Genomic DNA, 16,628 nt, shown 5'->3' on the forward strand with positions numbered 1-16,628 from the left:
AAAAAAAAGAAAAAAAAAAAAAACTTGATAATAATCATTTTGGACAGCCAAGGAGACTTCCTGAAAACTTAACTAAAATAATACCTTGAAAAGTGAACACCTTTCACTGATTTCACTGAGATGGTTTTGATTTAGTTTGAATTCTATCCATAATATGGAACCTGTAGTGACCCTGTCCTGAGGTCCATTTTTTTTTTTTTTTTTTGAGACAGTGTCTCACTCTGTCACCCAGGCTGGAGTGCAATGGTACAATCTCGGCTCACTCCAACCCCCACCTCCCAGGTTCAAGTGATTCTCCCACCTCAGCCTCCCAAGTAGCTGGGACTATAGGCGCTCGTCACCATGCCTGGCTAATTTTTGTATTTTTAATAGAGATGGGGTTTCACCAAGTTGCCCAAGCTGGTCTTGAACTCCTGACCTCATGTGATTGGCCTGCCTCGGCCTCCTAAAGTGCTGGGATTACAGGCATGAGCCACTGCGTCCAGCCCTGAGGTCTAAACATACAAATATTTTTTCTACTCAGCAATTTGGGATCCTTCCTGGCCACACTGATAGATGTCCAGGGAGAATGTAAATCCCCTGATGTTTTTCCAAAATGCTAGTGCCCCATTAGCCTAAGTGGTGGTTGAAAATAACCAATTTCATGGAAAGCATTGTGATGGCTGTAAATCCGATGGCAACCTTTTTGACCTCATCCATGCCAACTTTGCCCCAGGAATGCTATTAAAATTCTCCTTCGGTGATGAGAAACGTGACCATTGCGTCTGGCTGAGTTCACAAGAGAGAGTAAAGATTCCTAAATGTAGAACTATGAAGACATCCAGATTGTTCTGCTTTTAAGAACAGGAGTGTTATCAATAAGACCAGCTTCCATTTTAATACCAAAAGAGAACTCATTCAAATTTTTTTAAGTTGCCCTTTAATGAGTAAAAATAAAAATCCCTCACAAGTCAAGGTTACTCAGTAGCCAATAGCCTAAAATGAAATTTTATTTTTTCTTGTTCACATAGTTTTGTCTTTTTTCCCTTCTCTGTTCTGAATTCTCTCAGTTGAGCTTTGACGACAGGGAAAGAAAAAAAAAAGGCGTATTTCTCCTCATGCCCCTGTATCACCCCAGTAAAAAGTAGAGAAAAAGAATACACAGATTAAAACAGAATTGTATTATACATTCACTTTTGTGTTATCAGGTGAACTTAATTCACTCCAGAACAGTCACAGAGACAAAAACAGGCAAGCTGGGGTTTAGGCTCTTACCCTTGACACTCCAAATTGTGCTGGGAGTGGCCAAGGCTTTGTTAGAAATGGCCCTAAGGGTATATGCACTGCCTCAGCTGCCTTGGGCTGCCTGCCCTGGGCTCCTCCACCAGGGCCAGCCCCAACAGGTCTTTAGTTGGAGGTAGAGGTTCTGCTGTTATTTCCCAGGTGAGCTAGAAGCAGGTGAGTAGCAAGCACTCTGTAAGACTGCTCTTTATTGTGTGGTGACAAGTTTCACAATTGTGCTGATGATCCGGGATCCTCGAGGACACGTACACAGATCAATGCTTGGGTTTTTAATTTTATCCTGGAGAAGCTGATCAAGTTCGCAACGAAGCTCCTTTACCAATTCAGCCACCTAAAATGAAAACTACAATTTGAGCAGTGCTTGGAGAAACAGGCAGGATAGGTATATTGGAGGGAAATACCCCAATATTTATTGGCTGTCCAATAAATACCATTATTTATATTTCTGATATAATTTTAACTCCATTAGGAACAAAAAACGTAAACACATTTTCATTTTGTAGTAGACTAAATGAGGTCCATTATAAAAAAGTGCCTCTATCACATCTCATCTAAAGAAAAGATTTGGGCCGGGCACAGTGGCTCACACCTGTAATCCCAGCACTTCGGGAGGCCGAGGCGGGCGGATCATGAGGTCAGGAATTCGAGACCAGCCTGACCAATGTGAGAAACCCCGTCTCTACTAAAAATACAAAATTAGCTGGGCATGGTGGAGCATGCCTGTAATCCCAGCTACACAGGAGGCTGAGGCAGGAGAATCGCTTGAACCCAGGAGGTGGAGGTTGCGGTGAGCCAAGATCGCGCCATTGCACTCTAGCCTGGGCAACAAGAGCGAAACTCCGTCTCAAAAAAAAAAAAAAAAAAAAAAAAAAAAAAAAAAAGGAAAAGAAAATTTACTGATCACAGAATACCTTGTCTCAAAAAAAAAAAAAAAAAAAGTGGTAGATAGGTTGGGCGCGGTGGCTCACGCCTGTAATCCCAGTACTTTGGGAGACCGAGGTGGGCAGATCACCTGAGGTCGGAATTCGAGACCAGCTTGATCAACATGGAGAAACCCCATCTCTACTAAAAACACAAAATTAGCTGCGCGTGGGGGCACATGCCTGTAATCCCAGCTACTCGGGAGGCTGAGGCTGGAGAATTGCTTGAACCCGGGAAGCGGAGGTTGTGGTGAGTCGAGATCGCACCATTGCACTCCAGCCTGGGTAGCAAGAGCAAAACTCTATCTCAAAAAAAGAAAAAAAAAAAAGTGGGCTGGGCTCAATGGCTCACGCCTGTAATCCCAGCACTTTGGGAGGCCAAGGAGAGCAGACCATGAGGTCAAGGGTTTGAGACCAGCCTGTCCAATATGGTGAAACTCCATCTCTAATAAAAATACAAAAATTAGCTGGGCGTGGTGGCTCTCGCCTGTAATCCCAGCACTTTGGGAGGCCGAGGCGGGCAGATCACCTGAGGTCAGGAGTTCAAGACCAGCCTGACCAACATGGAGAAACCCTGTCTCTACTAAAAATACAAAATTAGCCAGGGCGGTGGCGCATGCCTGTAATCCCAGCTACTCGGGAGGCTGAGGCAGGAGAATCGCTTGAACATGGGAGATGGAGGTTGTGGTGAGCCGAGATTGCACCATCGCACTCCAGCCTGGGCAACAAGAGCAAAACTCCATCTCAAAAGAAAAAAAAAAAAGCCAGGCGTGGGCATGGTGTGTGTGCCTATATTCCCAGTTACTCAGGATGCTGAGGCAGGAGAATTGCTTGAACCCGGGAGGCGGAGGTTGCAGTGAACTGAGATGGCGCCACTGTACTCCAGCCTAGGCGACAGAGCAAGACTCCATCTCAAAAAAAAAAAAAAAAAAAAAAGTGAAAGATATTAGATGAATCAAAAATCTCTGTAGCTTTGGGATACACTGTATGCTTTTATGGCATTTTGTTTATGCTGATGCTGTGGCACTGTAGACGTCTTCCCAACATCTGTTTTGCCCCTTCCCCACTGTATGGGAACCATGCCGTTTGGACCCTGCTCTAACTCAGGTTCACACTGTGAGCCTTGCCAGGGTGAATGACTCAGGTACTCCACGTCTTCAAGTTCAGGACATCCCTTTGGTCACAGGAATTGGTTTAGGAGGGCAGCTTTGATTGAGCTTGTAGGCAAGAAAGTTTCTGGTTCTTCTGGACGGTATGCTGCATACATGTGATGCCAGGAACTATTGCAAGCCCTTCAATATCACTAGGTTAACCACATTTTTGTCACCACTGAACTGCTAAATCAAACCAACCTTGCCTGGCCTTGATCTGGACTGTCCAGTAAGGTAGCCAGTAGTCACAAGTGGCTTATCTAATGTCTACATGAAATGTGGCCAGCCCAAACTGAGATGTGCTGTGAATATAAAATATATACCCGATTTTGAAGACTTAATATGAAAAGGTAAAGTAAACAATCTCAATAATTTTTATATTGATTACATGTTAAAATTAAAACATTTTGGATGTATTAGGTTAAATAAAATATACTAAGATTAATTTCATCTATTTATTTTTACTTTTAAAAATGTGGCTACTGGAACAATTAAAATTACATACGTGGGTCACATTGTATTTCTGTTGGACACTGCTGCTCTAGACTTTAAAGTTAAATATGCCAATCAATTTCTTTTAATGTTTGAGTTGGCATATCTGCTTCTTGTAACATAAGAATTCTAACAGATGCAGATGTTAAAATGAAATTTTATTTATTTCTTCTTTTGAGACAGAGTCCCACTCTGTCACCCAGGCTGAAGTGCAGTGGTGCAATCATGGCTCACTGAAGCCTCGACCTCTTGGGCTTGAGCAATCCTCCCACCTCAGCCTCTGGCAGCTGGGATTACAGGTGTCTACCTGAAGTTTTATCTATCTATCCATTTATTTATTTGATACGGAGTCTCGTTCTGTCACCCAGGCTGAAGTGCAGTGGTGCAATCTCGGCTCACTGCAACCTCTGCCTCCTAGGTTCAAGCGATTCTCCTGTCTCAGCCTCCTGAGTAGCTGGGATTACAGGCACCCACCACCACGCCCAGCTAATTTTTTTTTTTTTTTGTATTTTTATGTATTCATTTTTTTGAGATGGAGTTTCCCTCTTGTCGCTCAGGCTGGAGTGCAATGGTGTGATCTCGGCTCACTACAACCTCTGTCTCCTGGGCTCAAGAAATTCTCCTGCCTCAGCATCCTGAGTAGCTGGGATTACAGGTGCCTGCTACCACATCTGGTTACTTTTTTTATAATGTTAGTAGAGATGGGGTTTCACCATCTTGGCCAGGCTGGTCTCGAACTCCTGACCTCAGGTGATCTGCTCATCTCGGCTTCTCAAAGTGCTGAGATTACAGGCGTGAGCCACCGCACCTGGCTGAAGTTTCGTTTCTTAAATATGTACTCTCCATGAAATGTTTTTCACAGGGACTCCATATAGTGAATAATTGAGACCTGAGAATAAATGAAGAATTCAGACCCATTATCTTTTTCTCAAAATAGTAGTGGTGCAATCAGGGTGGTTTTTATTTATTTTTGCTTATCTGTATTTTCTGACTTTTCTTTGGTGAACATCTATCATTTATATAACAATAAGGAAGGTCAAGCACCCTCACTTCACAGTTTCTGTCCTAGCCTTTTATACCAACCCCAGCCCACATCAAGACTTCCCTTCTGGAACTCTTACTAGGGCTCCACTCCTGGCCTCACTGCAGCCTCATTCTTTCTTAGTGTCCCAGTGTAGACCATCATTCTTTTTTTTTTTTGAGACAGAGTCTCACTCTGTTGCCCAGGCTGGAGTACAATGGCATGCTCTTGGCTCACTGCAGCCTCTGTCCCCTAAGTTCAAGCGATTCTCATGTCTCAGCCTCCTGAGTAGCTGGGATTACAGGCATCCACCAACGTGCCCAGCTAATTTTTGTATTTTTAGTAGAGATGGGGTTTGACCATGCTGGACAGGCTGGTCTCAAACTCCTGGCCCCAAATGATCTGCCCGCCTCAGCCTCCCAAAGTGCCGGGATTATAGGTGTGAGCCACTGGGCTTGGCCGTCGTCATTCATTTTTAATTAGGTCTGTTACCTTGGTTCCTAGAGGAATGCCCTTGACTTCATAACTTCATATTGTCAAAGTCCCTCATGACCTGAGCTTCATAGAACAGACCAATTCTCCGTTTACCTGATGGGAAGCAGCTACAAAACGGATCCAACCATCATCCAGGGAGACAACGAACTCTCCTCTTTGAAGCTGCACATTCACTTGGCCTCCTCCAAACAAGACCAGCGGGTACACAGACACCATGCTGCAGTCTCGGATGAATACCCGACTAGTTTTTATCTTCTCGTGGTACAACAGGTAGGGGCTGTCAAAGTGTCTCACCTGTAACAAAAAACCTCAGATAATGACAGTGATGTCACTGGCAACAAAAAGGGAACACCCCCACCAGTCCCATGGATTTAAATACTGCCTGTCCATTAATGACTCCCCAAATTTATCTACAGCCCGTGACTTTCCTGAGCTCCAGATCTGCATGTGTAACTATTGACTTGCCATCTCTTCTTGGACATTTGATAAGTATCTCACACTTCTTGTTTAAAAAAAAAAAAAAACTTTTTAAAAAATATTTTTTCCTAGAGATAGGGTCTCACCATGTTGCCCAGGCTGGTCTTGAACCCCTGGGCTCCAGCAATCCTTCTGCCTTGGCCTCCCAAATTGCTGGGATTACAGGTGTGAGCCACTGTGCCTGGCCCAGATGGAATTCTTGATTCTTCTTCCTTGCAGTGTTCCCTATCTCGGGAAATGACGCTCCCATTCACCCAGGGGCTCAGGCCCCTAACTGAGGAGTCATCATTGACTATTCTTTTCCCCCTCACACCATCTACATTGTCACTAAGTCCAGTCAGCTCTTTTCAAAATACAAAATGGCTTGACATATTCTCACCACTTCTACAGCTACCAAATTTTTTTTTTTTTTTTTTGAGATGGAGTTTCACTCTTGTTGTCCAGGCTGGAGTGTACTGGTGTGATCTCAGCTCACTGCAACCTCCGCCCTCCGGGTTCAAGAGATTCTCCTGCCTCAGCCTCTCAAGTAGCTGGGATTATAGGCTCCTGCCACGATGCCTGGCTAATTTTTGTGTTTTTAGTAGAGACAGGGATTTCATCATGTTGGCCAGTCTGGTCTTGAACTCCTGACCTCAGGTGATCTGCCTGCCTCCGCCTCCCAAAGTCCTAGGATTACAGGTGTGAGCCACTGCACTCAGCCTTTTTTTTTTTTTGAAATGCAGTCTTGCTCAGTTGCCTAGGTTGGAGTGCAGTGGTGTGATCTCAGCTCACTGCAATCTCTGCCTCTTGGGTTCAAGTGATTCTCCTGCCTCAGCCTCCCAAGTAGCTGGGACTACAGGCTTGCACCACCATGCCCGGCTAATTTTTGTACTTTTAGTAGAGATGGGGTTTCACCATGTTGGCTAGGCTGGTCTCAAACTCCTGACCTCAAGTCATCCGTCTGCCTTGGCCTTTCAAAGTGCTGGGATTACAGGTATGAGCCACTGTACCCAGCTACTAACTTAGTACAAACCATTGTCATCTCACAGAAACCACTGTGCTGGCTTCTCAAGTGCTCTCCCCACTTCTATTTTTGCATTTTACAGTGTCTTTTCTACCCAGCAATCAAGGTGATCTTTTAAAAACGTAAGTCTGGCAGGGCTTGGTGGCTCATGCCTGTAATTCCAGCACTTTGGGAGACTAAGGCAGGTGGATCACCTGAGGCCAGGAGTTTGAAACTGGCCTGGCTAACATGGTGAGACCCCATTTCTACAAAACTGCAAAAAGTAGTTGGGAGCGGTGACGCATGCCTGTAATCCCAGCTACTCAGGGGGCTGAGGCAGGAGAATCGCTTGAACCTGGGAAGTGGAGGTTGTAGTGAGCTGAGATTGTGCCACTGCACTCCAGCCTGGGGGACAGAGAGACACTCTGTCTCAATAAATAAATAAAATAAAAATAAAAACATTAAGTTCAATTATGGCTCAAAACCCTCCAATGGTGTCCAAGGATTAAAATCTTAAGTCTTTGCCAGGGCTACCAGGTCTACCAGGTCCACCCTGCCCCACCCTGCCCCTCGTCCCCGTGCATCTCCCATCACTCTCACCCATGATCATCCCTCTCCACTGGCCTCTTCGTGCACTTCCTGGAACACACGAAATACACTCCCACCTTGTGGTGTTTGCACTTATGTCCTCTGCTGGAATGCTTCTCCTTTCTCTATATCTGCATGACTCGCTTTTCATTTAGGATTTGCTCAGTTGTTTTCTCCTCCTGGAGTTCTTCCCCGACCACCCCACGTGCAGGGCCCCTCTCCTGTCACTCTCTGTCTCTCTATCCTGCTCTGTTTTGCTTTATAGCATTACCTGAGGTTCTGTTTACTTATGTATTGCCTGTCTCCCTCACTAGAACATAAGCTCCTTGAGGGCAGAGACTGTGTCCATCTAGGTTCTTCCACTGTCCTCAATAGCCTACAACAGTGCCTGGCACAGAGTAGGCGCTAGTAGATATTACATGGATGCATGAACGATTTGGATTCTCAAAAGAGTAGTTCTTTCTTGGAGAACACGCAAAACAAACAAAAAAAAAGTATTAAAAAAAAAAGGAGGGGGCGTGGAGCTAACTCAGGCCTGTGGTTCCTAACAGGCTGAAAGGGCAGACGACCTCCTGATCCTCAAAGTCCTCTAAGCTTAAGGAAATCCTTTCCAGGCTTTGTGAACATGGTCCTCAGTAGTTCCAGAGGATAGAGCAGCCTGAATGTTTCTAACTTGGGGACAAGGTACAGGAAGGACCATGTGCAGAGTCATGTGAGGGTGTGTGGTACACTCTGGATATTTAAGCAGGGAATTAACATAGTCAAATAGATGTTTTGTAAAGGTAATTCTGGCAGCAGTAGGGTAGTAGAAGGTTGGAGAGAGAAAGCACCAGAAGTAAGATTATTATAGAATTTCAGGCAAATGATGTTTGGGGTTCGAGCTAAGGAAGTGGTAGTGGGGATAAAAGGCAAATCTGAGATGTCAAAAAGGAGGCATTGACGGGACCTGGTGACCAACTGAGTTGGCGTAAGAAAATAATTTGCTGATGCTTTCCAGAGGAGAGCTCAGAAAAAAAAAATGCAGGTCTGGAGAGAAGATCTGGGGTCTGTGTCTGCGTGTAAGCGGTAGTTGGGATGTTTAAGTGCTGTTGTGTGTTTGGTGGTTCAGGAAGAGTGCATGATGGTGAGAGAATAAGGACAAAGGATAGAACCACTGTTTCAGAGCAAAGTAAGAGAAGCAAATAAAGGAGATAGAGAGGATGACCAGAGAGAGAGAAGAAAGTGATATTTCAGAAGCAAAAATAACATCAAGGAGAATTTCAAGAGGAAGAGTGATTAGCAATGTCAAATACCATGTGAGAGGTGGCATGATGAGGACTAAGGGATGACACTGGCTTTGACAACTAAGAAGTTATTTGTAACTTCTGATGGGTTTAGTAAAGTGGTGGGGGCAGAAGCCTCACAGTGGCAGGCTGAGAGCTGAGGAAGTGGGATAAGCAAGAATAGGTCATTCATTTCCTTTTAAGGCACAGATTCAGTGATGTAATTAGCTCATGACTTCAATTACCATTGCAAAGAAACAATTTTATATCTGAAAGCAGGCTTGAGTACTTTTTGGTATTCAGTAGAATTTTCTTCAAATGGAAATAGTCTTTCCAGAAATAGTCCAATTTCTAGTCTGTTTATTCTTATTCAATCTTCCCTAAGACAGTGGTGCTGCTGGGCACAGCAAGCGATAGAACATGGTGTGGCTGAATTTAACGGACTGTGTTTCCTACCCCAGGACGACCTGTAAACGTTAAGTCTACACCACCGTTCTGACCTGATAGTTCACTGATGAAGGGTGAATGTGTACATATCCATCGTTCTTGGTGACAAACTTCAACTCAGCCGATTTTGGTTGCATTCTGACAGCTCCAGTACTGGTCTTCTGAAATTTTCCTTCTGGGCTTTTCACCTAAACAACAAGTATTTGTAAAAATAGACGTATGATACTAGGCGACAGAGCAAGACTCCGTCTCAAAAAGAAAAAAAAAGACATATAATATATATATTCTCATAGAAAGTATCTCTTGGTACAAAAGCACAAAACCAGTCTTGCTCAGTCTTGCCTGAATAGCTTTCCTGTTTCTTCCCTTTCTTTCTTATTTTGTTTCCTTCTGAAAGCAGAACAAGCACATGCTTTTTTTGTTTTCCACCAAGAAGTGTGAATATAGGTGTAGTGGCTCTGGGTGACTATACCACATTGTGGCCATGTGGGAGAAAACTATGTCAATATTTTTGCTCTGTACTGATGATCAGGTGCAGTAACCCAGCTGATGACACTGGACCAGAGATCTGAGTATCCCAATCCCAACACCTTTCTTGTTTTTTTTTTTTTTTGGAGACTGAGTCTCACTCTGCATTCTGTCTCTCAGGTCAGAGTATAGTGGTGCGATCTCGGCTCACTGCAACCTCCTCCTCCCAGGTTCAAGCAATTCTCCTGCCTTAGGTTCCCAGGTAGCTGGGATTACAGGTGTGTGCCACCACACCCAGCTAATTTTTGTATTTTTAGTAGACACATGGTTTCACCATGTTGGCAAGGCTGGTCTTGAACTCCTGACCTCAAGCAATCTGCCTGCCTTGGCCTCCCAAAGTGCTGGGATTACAGGCGTGAGCCACCGCACCCAGACCAGTAAATTTTTTTTTTTTTTTTTTTTGAGATGGAGTCTCTATCTACTGCCCAGGTTGGAGTGCAGTGGAGCTAGCTGGGCTCACTAAAAGCTCCGCCTCCTGAGTTCACGCCATTCTCCTGCCTCAGCCTCCCGAATAGCTGGGACTACAGGCGCTTGCCACCACATCAGGCTAATTTTTTGTATTTTTAGTAGAGATGCGGTTTCACTGTGTTAGCCATGACAGTCTCGATCTCCTGACCTTGTGATCCAGCTGCCTCAGCCTCCCAAAGTGCTGGGATTACAGGCATGAGCCACTGAGCCGGGCTTTTTTTTTTTTTTTTGAGATGGAGTTTCGCTCTTGTTGCCCAGGCTGGAGTGCAATGGTGCAATCTTGGCTCACTGCAACCTCTCCCTACTGGGTTCAAGTGATTCTCCTGCCTCAGCATCCCAAGTAGCTGAGATTACAGGCATGCACCACCATGCCCAGCTAATTTTGTACTTTTAGTGTAGATGGGGTTTCTTCATGTTGGTCAGGCTGGTCTTGAACTCCTGACCTCAGATGATCCACTTGCCTTGGTCTCCCAAAGTGTTGGGATTATAGGCGTGAGCCACTGTGTTTGGCCTTTTTTTTTTTTTTTGGAGATGGAGTCTCGTTGTGTCATCAGGCTGGAGTGCTGTGGCACAATCTTGGCTCACTGCAACCTCCACCTCCCAGGTTCAAGTGATTCTCCTGCCCCAGCCTCCCAAGTAGCTGGGACTACAGGCGCACGCCACCACACCCAGCTAATTTTTGTATTTTTAGTAGAGACGGGGTTTCACCATGTTGGTCAGGATGATCTCGATCTCTTTACCTCATGATTCACCCACCTTGGCCTCCCAAAGTGCTGGGATTATAGGTGTGAGCCACTGTGCCCAGCCAGTAAATATCATTTTAATCTTCTCTTCCAAATTTATATTTTTATATATAAAAAGAAAAAACCATAAACACATAATATAAATAAAATAGCTTGAAAATGATGTATTTTCAATGATATCTTGAAAATAAACATGTCTTGAAACTAAAATAGAATCTTTTTTTATAACCTACTTTTTAAAACTTAATATATTAAGAACATTTTGCTATGTTGTGACATATTTTCCTAAAACATAATTTTCGATGGATATATAAGACCTTGTTGTAAGAATTTATAATACTTTAACCAATAAATTCCCTGTTATTTCAAATTTAGATTGTCCGCAATTATAAACATGCTGAAATATAAATATGCTGAAATGAATATTCTCCCAGCTGTATCTTTGTACAAATATGCAATTAATTATTTCCTAATAACAAATCCCTAGGAATAAAGCTGCTATCTAGAAAGGGAGTATAAACTTATACTCCTACTTAGAGTAAGAGTACTCATTTTGGGGGGTTCATGACAGCACCAGCATTATATTTATTTATTTGCATTATTATCAAACAATTATTTATTTATTTTAATCTATTTTTGGTAGAGATGCGGTCTTGCTATGTTGCCCAGGCTGGTCTTCAATTTCTGGCCTTATGCAATCCTCCCACCTGGGCCTCCAAAAATGTTGGGATTGTAGGTATGAGCCACCTTACTGGCCTATTTTTTATTTTAGGGATAGAGTCTTTCTATGTTGCCCAGGCTGGAGTGCAGTGGCTATTTACAGGTACAGTCATAGCTAACTGTAGCCTTGAACTCCTGGGCTAAAGTGATCCTCCTGTCTTAGTCTCCCAAGTAACTGAGATTACCAGTGCATGGTACCACATCTGGCAGTATTATAATTTTTTAAAAGTTTTGCCTATTTATTATTTTTTGAGACAGGGTCTCACTTCTGTCACCCTGGCTGTAGTGCAGTGGCACAATCACAGCTCACTGCAGCTTCAACCTCCCAGGCTCCAGTTATCCTCCCACCTCAGCCTCCCGAGTAGCCGGACTACAGGCATGCACCACCACGCCTGGCTAATTTTTAAAAAAATTTTTTTAGAGACAAGGTCTCACTATGTTGCCCAAGCTAATCTCAAACTCCTGGCCCCATGTGATCTTCTCACCTCAGGCTTATAAAGTGCCACAAGCCACTCTGCCCAGCCCAGTTTTGCCAATTTAAAAAGTAAAAAGAGGCTATTTCTTTGCTTTTTTTTTTTTTTTTAGACTGACTCTCGCTCTGTCACCCAGGCTGGAGGCAGTGGTGCAATCTCAGCTCACTGCAACCTCCGCCTCTCGAGTTCAAGCGATTCTCCTACCTCAGCCTCCCGAGTAGCTGGGACAACAGGCACCCGCCACCACGCCTGGCTAATTTTTTTTTTGTATTTTTAGTAGAGACAGTGTTTCACCATATTGGCCAGGCTGCTCTTGAACCTTGTGACCTTGTGATCTGCCCGCCTCGGCCTCCCAAAGTGCTGGGATTACAGGTGTGAGCCACCGTACCCGGCCTTCTTTGCTGTTTTAATTTGCATTTCTTCTTACTAGTAACACTGAATATAATTTTTGTGTACGTATTATCTGTTCAGTCATGTCTTTTGCCCACATTTCTATTAGGTTCTATTAGATCTTTTATTTAGTCTTTTTTTTTTTTTTTGAGGCGGAGTCATGTTCTATAGCCCAGGATGGAGTACAATGGTGCGATCTCTGCTCACTGCAACCTCCGCCTCCCAGGTTCAAGCTATTCTTCTGCCTCAGCCTCCCAAGCAGCTGGGATTACAGGCACTCACCACCACGCCCAGCTAATTTTTGTATTTTTTAGTAGAGATGGGGTTTCACCACATTGGCCAGGCTGGTCTCAAACCCCTGACCTCAGGTGATCTGCCCGCCTCGGCCTCCCAAAGTGCTGGGATTACAGATGTGAGCCACCACGCCCGGCCTTAGTCTTTTTTTCTTTTTCTTTTTTTAAATTGTCATTTTATAGCTCCCCACTGTAGCTGCCCCCGACCCTTCCCTTTGATGACCACTTTTACAGGCTTCAGGGGGACCAGGGAACAAAGCTGGGGCCCGGTAGCCCCACTACACTGTCAGCCAGGAAGAACAAGTCACAATTACAAATTATCGCAACAATTAGTGCCTGTACTTGGGGAATCTGCAAAGTGAGGCGGCCCTAGCTCCCCATTGTACAGGGGTCTATTTGGCAGTGACCTTGCTCTGGAGATGATGATATTCCTTCAGCCTGAGGGAACTGATGTTGATGAGACTGGTGGCATCAACTGGCTGGCTCACCATTGCCCTGCATGTTCACGCTCACTGCTCCCCACTGTAGAGAGACAGTGGGGCTCCTGGCAGAGGATGTACACCTGGCCCTTGAAGATGGACACCTGCACTTTCCCTTCCACTTGCTCCTGGGACTTGGCGATGCAGTGGCGGGCAAAGTCACACTCAGGGCTGTGTCAGAAACTGGTGTACCAACTCAGCAAATTTCAAGCCCAGGCCTTGTTTGATTCTGCGCACTTCCTGGTCCATGGCAAAGCCCTCAGTGTCTAAATGAGGGTAGTAAAGGATGGGGCCTGCTGGGGTCTTGCAGATACCTCAGGACTTCATTTCAATGAAGCGGGTCTCCACGATGTCAATATGGCCCATGCTATGCTTGCCTGCGACTTCATTCAGGTACACAAAGAGCTCCAAGGAGGTCTGGTGGGTGGTGCCATCCTTAATGCTGGTCACTTTCACGGGGACCCCTTTTTCATTCAATCTTGAGAATGCTGGGGGCGTTGGGGGCTTTGGTCGGGTCCTGGATCTTCATGTAGAGACCTGAATATTCCATCAGATCACTGCGGCCCTTGAACTGGTTGTAGAAGTTGGGGATCCTCCCAGGAGCAATGACCTTAACCTGGGGGGCCTGTGAGTAGCAGGTGAGCTCAAACTGGACATGATCATTCCCCTTTCCCATGGCACTGCGGGACATATACTTGGCCCCATCCTGCTGAGCAATTTCCACTTGCTTGTGGGTGATGCAGGGCCTGGGGAGAGAGGGGCCCAGGAGGTAGCAGTCCTCATACAGTGCACTGGACTGGATGGCTGGCCAGATGAACTCCTCCACAAACTCCTTGCTGATGTCCTCAATGAAAACCTTTTTGGACCCAAGGTTCAGTGCCTTCTTCCTGGCTTCCTTGAAGTCTTCCTTCTTGCCGATGTTGGCAAGGTAGGCAATGATGTCATAGCCTTGTTTCTTGAGCCACATACAGAAGGTGTCCAGGTCACCACTGTAGGCCAGAACCACAGAGCTTTTGCTGAACATAGCATCTGGGATTGGAGGTGCAAGTTCCTGGCACCTGAAATGTGTCTTTTTTTTTTTTTTTTTTTTTTTGAGACGGAGTCTCGCTCTGTCGCCCAGGCTGGAGTGCAGTGGCGCGATCTCAGCTCACTGCAAGCTCCTCCCAGGTTCACACCATTCTCCTGCCTCAGCCTCCCGAGTAGCTGGGACTACAGGCATCCACCACCATGCCCGGCTAATTTTTTTGTATTTTTAGTAGAGACAGGGTTTCACCGTGTTCGCCAGTATTTTTAGTAGAGACAGGGTTTCACCATGTTCGCCAAGATGGTCTCGATCTCCTGACCTCGTGATCCGCCTGCCTCGGCCTCCCAAACTGCTGGGATTACAGGCGTGAGCCACCGTACCCGGCCCTGAAATCTGTCTTTATTGCTCCGTGAACCACTCGGGGCCTGGGGAGCAATGGCAGGCGATAGAGCAGGGCCCAAGTCTTTCTTATTGATGAGTTCTTAGATATACAGTCAGATAAATCACCTTTTCCTTTTCGGTTTAGCCTCAAAACTATATTGTTACCTAAAACTTCTTATCCCACATTTATGTTCTTTGTTTCTACATTTTAAGTCTCCACATGATTTTTCCCCACATTCTTTTTCTTTTTTCTTTTTTTAGAGACAGGGTTTTGCCATGTTGCCCAGGCTGGTCTCAAACTCCTGAGCTCAAGCAATCCGCCCACCTCAGCCTCCCAAAGTGCTGGGATTACAGGCATGAGCCAATGCTCCTGGCCCCCACATTCTTTTTTAAATAATCTTTTTATTTTGAAATAATTATAGACTCACAGGAAGTGGCAAAATAGTACCGAGTTCCTTGTACCCTTCACCCAGCTTCCACCAACGGTAAGACCTTACATTACTAGAGTATGATAGCAAAACCAGTAAATCTATATCCAAATGACCTTTTTTCCCTTTCATAACCACACTACAAAGCACAAACAATTTTTTAAAAGTACATTTCAAATGGTTTGAAAAGCAGACAAGTGCTAAGCAGAAAATGAGCCATAAATCAGTCAGATGTTAACTGAGGATTTAATAAAAAAAAGTGAAGGCTTTGAAAAATGATTCAGTATTCTGCCAAATTCAAACTCTTTGGGGAAAATGGTGCCTTGTTAGGGATGAATAATCAAAACTCAGGTAAAAGTCCAAGAGCACACTCAGGTAGCGTTTCCAGTAGTCTGGCCACAGGTGGTCTTATGGCAAAGCACTGACTTTTTATTTTTATTTGAGAGGGAGTTTCACTCTTGTTGCCCAGGTTGGAGTGCAATGGTGTGATCTCGGCCCACTGAAACCTCCGCCTCCCGGATTCAAGCGATTCTCCTGCCTCAGCCTCCTGAGTAGCTGGGATTACAGGCATGCACCACCACGCCTGGCTAATTTTGTATTTTTAGTAGAGGTGGGGTTTCTCCATATTGGTCAGGCTGGCCTCGAACTCCCGGCTTCAGGCGATCCGCCTGCCTCGGCCTCCCAAAGTGCTTGGATTATAGGCGTGAGCCGTCGCACCTGGCCCTTATTATTTATTTGTTCGTTTTTGAGACAGTCTCGGTCTGTGGCCCAGGCTGGGGTAGTGGCATGGTCTTGGCTTATTGCAACCTCTGCCTCCTGAGTTCAAGCAATTCTCCTGCCTCAGCCTCCTGAGTTGCTGGGATTACAGGTACGCACCACCACGCCCAGCTAATTTTTGTATTTTTAGTTGGTACGGGGTTTCACCATGTTAGCCAGGCTGGTCTCAAACTCCTGATCTCGTGATCTGCCCACCTCAGCCTCCCATAGTGTTGGGATGACAGGTGTGAGCCACCATGCCTGGCTATTTACTTTTAGTCCAGAGTAGAGGGCGTAAGATAAACTATAGTTGAATTAAGTTTCCAACTAACACAGAAAGTTAGTTACATATAGGTTGGCCGACTGACATTTATGTCTATTTTAATTTTTGGAATATCATATGTCAGAAGGATTAAAAATGTTATACAATAAATGTGTTATTGAATAATGTATCCAAATAGATTTGGGGAACTGAAGGAGTGAAAATGTATACTAAGTTTAAAAGGGGGTGTGTGTGTGTGTGCGCGCACACATGTGTATGTATCTCTTTAAGATGATTAATATGCACATCTTAACTTACATCACTTGGCTACAAATCAAACAAAAAATAGAAGGATCTAGGAAAAATGTTTTGTTACCTGCACTACATTTGGATACAAAGCAGCGCACAGCATTGCTGATATCAGCTTGGGGTTCTCAGCATTTGAGTTTGCCTATAAGAAAAGTACAGCATTAATTAACAAGTAACACGGCTATTTCTTCTTTTTTTTTGAGACGGAATCCCACTTTGTCACCCAGGCTGGCATGTTGGCATGCAGTAGCACGATCT

The 16,628-nt window shown here is 44.8% G+C and overlaps 1 protein-coding gene and 1 pseudogene across 2 annotated transcripts in view; both read right to left on the reverse strand.

Annotated features, from left to right (window-relative positions):
- Window positions 1–902: 902 nt before the first annotated feature.
- DHX57 (DExH-box helicase 57) overlaps window positions 903–16,628 on the reverse strand; it is a 75,703-nt gene continuing 59,977 nt past the window's right edge. For both annotated transcript variants that reach the window (XM_023216296.1, XM_023216297.1), the window contains 4 exons: window positions 16,438–16,512; window positions 9,170–9,304; window positions 5,454–5,654; window positions 903–1,612 (listed from right to left, as the gene is read on the reverse strand). In XM_023216296.1, the coding sequence (XP_023072064.1) occupies window positions 1,469–1,612; window positions 5,454–5,654; window positions 9,170–9,304; window positions 16,438–16,512 (555 nt within the window). In that variant the 3' untranslated portion in view covers window positions 903–1,468. The remainder of the gene's footprint in view (window positions 1,613–5,453; window positions 5,655–9,169; window positions 9,305–16,437; window positions 16,513–16,628) is intronic.
- Window positions 12,802–14,310, reverse strand: LOC111545358 (annotated as a pseudogene).

The sequence above is a fragment of the Piliocolobus tephrosceles genome, chromosome 15 (assembly GCF_002776525.5).
Source record: "Piliocolobus tephrosceles isolate RC106 chromosome 15, ASM277652v3, whole genome shotgun sequence".
Lineage (NCBI taxonomy): Eukaryota > Metazoa > Chordata > Mammalia > Primates > Cercopithecidae > Piliocolobus > Piliocolobus tephrosceles.